General features: G+C 46.8%; 1 protein-coding gene across 2 annotated transcripts in view; it reads right to left on the bottom strand.

Annotated features, from left to right (window-relative positions):
* Positions 1-6,673, bottom strand: part of SNTB1 (syntrophin, beta 1 (dystrophin-associated protein A1, 59kDa, basic component 1)) — a 253,717-nt gene that overhangs the window by 85,596 nt on the left and 161,448 nt on the right. For both annotated transcript variants that reach the window (XM_010846184.1, XM_010846183.1), the window contains exon 4: positions 6,604-6,673. In XM_010846184.1, coding sequence (XP_010844486.1) covers positions 6,604-6,673 — 70 coding nt within the window. The remainder of the gene's footprint in view (positions 1-6,603) is intronic.

Genomic DNA, 6,673 nt, shown 5'->3' with positions numbered 1-6,673 from the left:
AAGACGCCACCTGCCGGGGACCAGCCCCGGCTGATCCAGGGTATTCGAAGGAGAGACGGCGTAGGCGAAGATCAGGAAACAATTGCTTAATTAAACGTTAATTAAGGATATAAAGAGTAATAGAATGAGGATAGCTCAGTGAGGAAATTCAGTGGAGAAAAGAGGCTGAATAATTCAGCCAGAAGGTAAGAGAAAGAACGACATGGTGAGACCAAGTTTCGGTGAACAAGGCCCGCACTTTATTTTCCAAAGTAGTTTTTTTACCTTAAGTTATGCATAGAGGATAATGGGGGAAGGGGTAGAGTCATGCAGTAAGCCAGGCTTTCTTCCTGCAAACTTATCATATGCAAAAGTTTAGGTGATTTGCATCACCTTCTGGCCTGGAGGCCTTTTTCTCTAAAGGTGATTATTCTAAAGTCAGGCACCAGCCTCCCAAAAGCATTAGATAAAGTTGCATTCCTACAGAGCAAAGGTGTGGTGGGCTATAACAAGAAAAAGAATTAACTCAAGGGTCCCAGGTTACAAACATTAAAGCTACTACTTACACCAATTATATTAATCAATACACTGCCAGGGACACAGCAGGTAAGGGATATGGAAACTTAGCAGCAAACATTGGCCCAACAAGTGAAAATCCCTTCACCAATACAATTTCTAATCAATCTTTTAACTGCTCAAAAGAATCTGTGTTTAGACAGTTTAGAACATCTCCTGCCTCTCACAGTTGGGAGGCTCTGAACAATCACATGTGGCCAGAAAAACCTATTCAGGCAGGCTAGAGGATTTCCAAAGGAGTTTGTAGGTTGAAACACTGTCACACCCAGGAATTATTAACTGGAGCTGTAAGCTAACTCTTTTTTCAGAGAGGTAGTGGGGAACAGCCCCTCGTAAAGTCAGAGGTGTAGGTGAAAGCACAAAGCAGAAAGTAGGCAGACTCTGGTTTTGGGGGTAGATTGCTCGAGAATTTCCAGGGAGACTCCTGAGGCTTGATCCCGCCTTTGCGTATGCCGAGCCTCCTTCCTCATGACCTTTGCCAGGGGCGGAGCTCGCTCCCCGCAGAAAGAGGGGTTCAAACTCTGGCCCCACCTCTTACTAGAGGAGTCATCTTAGAAAAGCTCCTTAACTTCTCCAAGCTTGCCTCCTAGGCTAAGGGAAAGGGAAGTCGCTCAGTCGTGTCCGACTGTTCACGACCCCATGGACTGCAGCCCACCAGGCTTCTCCGTCCATGGGATTTTCCAGGCAAGAGTGCTGGAGTGGGGTGCCATTGTCTTCTCCGATGCCTCCTAGGCTAAGTCGTGTCCAACTCTTGTGACCCTATGGCCTGTAACTTGCTGGCTCCTCTGTCCAAGGGATTCTCCAGGCAAGAATACTGGCAGGGGTTGCCATTTCCTCCTCCAGGGGATCTTCCCTACCCAGGGATTGAATCCCTGTCTCTTGCATTGCAGGCAGATTAGGGATTATTTAAAGCACTCTGGCTGAGAAAGACTTAAGCACATAATAAATACTAATTACCAACTTACTGCCTCTCCTCCAATACCACCCTGGGGAGGCACAGCCCTCTAAACATTCCCATTTGAAAGGAACTTTTGTGGAAATGAGGGGAAGTTGAGAACTGAACTGCATCTCAGAGCTCCCAACTGGGTTTTTTTTTTTTTTTTTTAAACCATGTTGTGTTTTTAACCTGACAAGAAATAGTTTGCAAACTGAGATAACAGGTGAGAGTAAAGACAACACCCAATAAACGGAGCACAAAACAGAGCTCAACAACTGCCGCGCATTCGCTTATTACTGTTCTTTTAAGTAGCGAGTCAGAACTTTATTTTTTTCTGTTTATTTTTCCTTTATTTATTAATCTTTGTTTTATTTTCTCTTTTATTTTTCTTTTGTCCGAAATAGGACCATTAAAGACACCTCAATAATAACTGTAAAAAGACTACCTAAAGAATGATGATTCAAAAAATTTGTTTGGGGCATAATGCGTTTCATAGTCAAGGGTAGAGATGAGCATTTAGCGGGCAAGCAGGGCTTGCAAGGGCTTAAAACGGTTTGAGATTAACTTGGTGGCGGAAAGGCTTTTCTGTTGGTGCACCCTGCCCACCTACAGACGAGAGCACCCATGGGGAAAGCAGTGGCCCCGCCACCGCGGCCCACGGACGTCAAGGGCACGTGGTGACGGCCCCATTCGGAGGGGCGGCGTGGCTGACCTTGGCTGCAGCAGGCTCGGAGAACGGCCGCCAGAGTCCACAGGGAGAGGCAAAGTGGCCGCGATGAGAGAGCTGCGCTAGGCTCTTTACAAATTAAATAAAGGGGATAATGACACCACGGCATTGTCCCATTCACTCATTAATCCTGTATCCTGATTTAGAGTGTGGCCGTAAATAAGAGACCTTCCATTTTCCAGGTCCCAGATTCCTCATCTTTAGAAAGAAGAGGTATGTTTGATCACTGTCTTGGTTCAGGCTGCTAGAATACATCATCACACACTGGATGGCTTAAAGAACAAACCCTCATTTCTCACACTTGTGGAGGCTGCAACTTCAAGACCAGGGCGCCAACACGGGGTTCTGGTGAGGGTCCTCTCCCTGGCTTGGAGAAGCCTCCCTGCTTGATGCATCTTTGTGAGGGGGCGAGACATTGCTCTGGGTCCTCACCCCTTAGAAGGACACCAACCCTATTACGGAGCTCCATCCATCTCCATGACTTCATCTAAACCTCATGACCTCCCAACGCCCCCACCTCCAAACCCATCACATTAGGGATTGGGGCTTCAGTCTGCAGATTCTGGGGGGAGACAAACATTCGGTTCAGAGAAGTCACCTCTAAGTTCCCTTCTCTCTGACTGCATACATGAAGATTTCCGATGGCCAACAAATCAAATTCAAACCATCTGTCCCGCTTTCAGGATCTTCCATAATTAGGAGCCACCCAAGGTACCAGATTTTCTCATCACCTTCCTTCAGGATAACCCCACTCCCCTTTAAGCCAGTCTCTGCTCTGCCCTCCCTGAAAACTGTAAGCCACTGCGTGGTAAGTTGCTTTAATCGTGTCCGATTCTTTGCAACCCTATGGACCATAGCCCGCCAGGCTACTCTGTCCATGGGATTCTCCAGGCAAAATACTGGAGTGGGTTGCCGTGCCCTCCTCCAGGGGGTCTTCCCGACCCAGGGATTGAACCCGTGTCTCTTCCATCTCCTGCACTGGCAGGCGGGTCCTTTACCCCTAGTGCCATCACCTCCCTTTCTCTCAGGCTGGTTCTCCTCGGGGAGTGACTGAGTTCTCCCCACTGACTCAAGATCATTTCGTGAGAGCCATTCTTCTAGTCCCTGGATCATCTCACTGTAAAGAGTAATGTTAATATAAAGTTCTCTTTCTGTGTAGTGAAGAGGAAGCTTGAGGATTTGCACTGAAAAGAATTTTAGAAGGGAAACTGTTGTTGCTTCCTATTGTTTTAGCTCATGTAAATGCCAGTTCTAAAAACTTGAAATTGAGTATAATATGTACAAACTTTGTCCTGGAGCCACTGTTACTAGGTCAAAAAAAAAATAAATCAAAGATTAACAGTATAGGAAAAGACAAAGGATATCAATTTCAGATAAATTACAGCTGAATATATATAGGATCATCCTTTATATCTTTACAAATGCCAAGTGAATTTTCTGATATTTGTGGTAATACAAGAAAGCCACAGTATTAAGGATTTGCCATTTGTTGTAACATTTTGCTAAAAACCATTCTAATGTCTCCACATCAGGATTCAGTATCAAATATTTATTCAAAAAGATTCCAGTTTGGATTTGCTCCCTTGGACTTGATCTATGGTAATCTTTTCAGAAGTTTTGAAGATGAAGGCAATAAAAGACCTTCTCCCTTCTGATAATTATCCATAATAAGTCATTACTGATTGCTCTTACGGGCATAATGCATGATACAATTTAAAGAAACATCTGAAGATCTGAAAGTACATCAAAAGAATAATTATATTCTAAAAACAGAAAGCATTTTATGTACCTTTATGACTGCTCCATTGGAATGCTTAATGTGTCTACGGATAATTGGGAGAAACAAAAGGCATAAGCAGACAGTTTATAAGTGAGAAAATGGAACCTTTGGAAAAAATGCTAATATCACTACTAATGATGTAATAACCATTTTCCAACTATCCGAATGGTAATGGTTTTAATTGCAGTTGGTGCTAAAAGAGATGAGAGAACGGTACCTTCTAGGGTTGACAGCATCTGGTTACTTGCGAGGTGGAGGGATGTGTGTGCTGGACAGCCTCCCTTTGCCTCCAGAGCCAGGCCCCACCACCTGCTGCCCTGCTCGGAGCCCAGGGAGGCTGACCTTAACTGAGCACCCGTGGCCCCTGCCTCTGGCTTCCAGGCAGCCTCAACCTAGGGCAGACACCAGTAGGAGATCAGCAGGCAGGGATTCACGGGGATTGTCTCTGTGCTAAGAGGCCACAGCTCTCAGCGAGTGGCGCTTTTCCAGAGCTGCGAGTCTTGCTAGCTTAAGGTCGCGGCTCCTCTTCCTGGCCACTTCCAGGTAAAGGATGGCAGTGACCTCTCATCATTCAGCTCCTGGTTTCCTCTGTCTCAGCCACACTCACAAACTGTTGCTGTGTTAAATCCCGTCCAGTCACCCCTTCTGAGTTTGCCATCCATCTCCTGCCGGACCCTAACCTACACAGCACATCCCTGCATCCACTCTGGACCCTAACCCAGTAAAGACATTTTTCATCCTGATCAACTCCTCCCCATTCCCTTCTACAGCAAATGTCTGTTGTTCTTGCTTCCCCAGAATCCATTCAGCCTTCTTCTTGCACTGTAGCCTACTTTCCCATTTCAGAACTACCTCTCCTCATCCATCAGGGCACAGTTTGGATAAGGCTGACCTTAGGACTTTTGTTGGAAATATGGGAGCAAAGAGCCTTCTGTTCACTGAGGTAGCCAGCTATAAAAACAAAACAAAAAAACCACCCAGACAAACCTGGAACTCCTGGGCCGAAGAAAAGGGCGCTTGCTAGGGTATAAACCAGCAAAGTGGAGAGGGTACAAACCATGCAGAAGCAGGCCCCTGGCCTTCTGTGAGCCCTGGATCCCGCCGGGCCTGAAGCTCACCCTGCACACTGTCGTTACCAGAAGTGCTAGGCCCCCTTTTATGTGCTCAAGCTGAGCTGAGCTGTCTGTCACTTGCAATTGAAAGATCCCAGACTAACAGGACTGCTCCTGAAACAAACACGTGCAATTGGAGAGAGTAAAAGTGGAGAGGGTGAGAGGCTGTGACTTCTAACACACTGCCATCCAGATGTGCAGGCTGTTTTCACCAAGAAGCCTCACACATCAGGTCACGAGACACCACCTGTGGCTTTTGTTTATTATGATCTCGGTGTCACCACCACCTGCATTGTCCTTTAGTCCTTTGCAATCTGCAAGAGACGGGGCAATACCACAGCAAACAACGCACTCTGTGTGAAGTCGGTGGCTGGGACCCACGCACGAACTGATACAAACAAAGAACAATGGTGGAAAACAGCCAAATGCCCTGTTCAAGTGCCACTGAACTAGCCCTTCTCAGATGACAGCTCATTGGCAGGAAAGCTGTTATTGCAACAATCATTATTCCAACTTACCGCCTATTAGAAAGTGAGTCACTGGGAGGTCAGACTGTCCCCAAAGTCCACTGTTCCTGAGCACTCACAGTCAAGTTCAAGGAACAGCAATCAGGTGTAAGGACAATGGCAAAGGCTCAACGCTTTGAAACCAAGAGGACGGTTAACCCCCAGGAGACTGCTGCAAAGTGAGTTTTACTATCTTCAACACATCACATCACTTGGGAAAAGAAATCAGAGCGACAGTGCTCCCATGACCCCAGGTCTTTTCCAGGGCGGCTGCCCTCCCTGTACTCATGTTTACACACCTGTCCCCTCCTGCCTAGCACTGTGCCTTGCACAAAATAGGTGCTCAGAAATGATGATGTTCAGAGCCTGCTGGCTGAAGAGTACAAATAAAAGATGATATCTGAGAAGAATGCACACAGAGTAGTTGCTTAAGAAATCTTCGCTGTTATCATCACTGTATGTGTATGTGAGGTAAACCGCTCAGTCGTGTCTGACTCTGCAACCCTATGGACTGTAGCCCAGCCAGCTCCTCTGTCCATAGGATCTTATTGGCAAGATTACAATTGCTTTATTTGCAAAGTATCTGTGTTAACAGTTAGGTCCCTCAAAACCCACACAAATCCCTTTTTAAAGCAACAATTCCTACTTCTTTACCTGCCAAAGAGACAGTTCTATTGTGCGTCTGAGTTATTTCCCCTGCCCTTCCCCTTCCCATGTACATATGAGAACCAAACTGTCCGGCCGCTTGCTCACTCATTCATCCAGACAATAGGCAGTGAGTGACCACTTGCATTTTGCCACATACTGGACTGTCTGTGGGGAATCAAAGTTGCTGAAGACACAGAGCTCCTGCATAATGCAGACCCGCTGGAGACAAGAAATGCCAGTGAGCGACTCAGCCTGTGGAACGAGGCACCCAATTTCAGGGGCTGCAGGGTGTGCTGGGAAGGCCTGGGGAAGACGCTTGGATGGGGATGTTTCCTTACCTTTTCTGCAAGCCAGCCGAGGTGCCTGATCTCCCGGCCCCCAGCAAGGCCTGTCGAGCCCAGCTGCTCC

This window comes from Bison bison, unplaced genomic scaffold (genome assembly GCF_000754665.1).
Source record: "Bison bison bison isolate TAMUID 2011002044 unplaced genomic scaffold, Bison_UMD1.0 scf7180017864233, whole genome shotgun sequence".
Lineage (NCBI taxonomy): Eukaryota > Metazoa > Chordata > Mammalia > Artiodactyla > Bovidae > Bison > Bison bison.
Note: the sequence above shows the minus strand (reverse complement) of the source record. Positions and strands in the feature narration are given on the sequence as shown.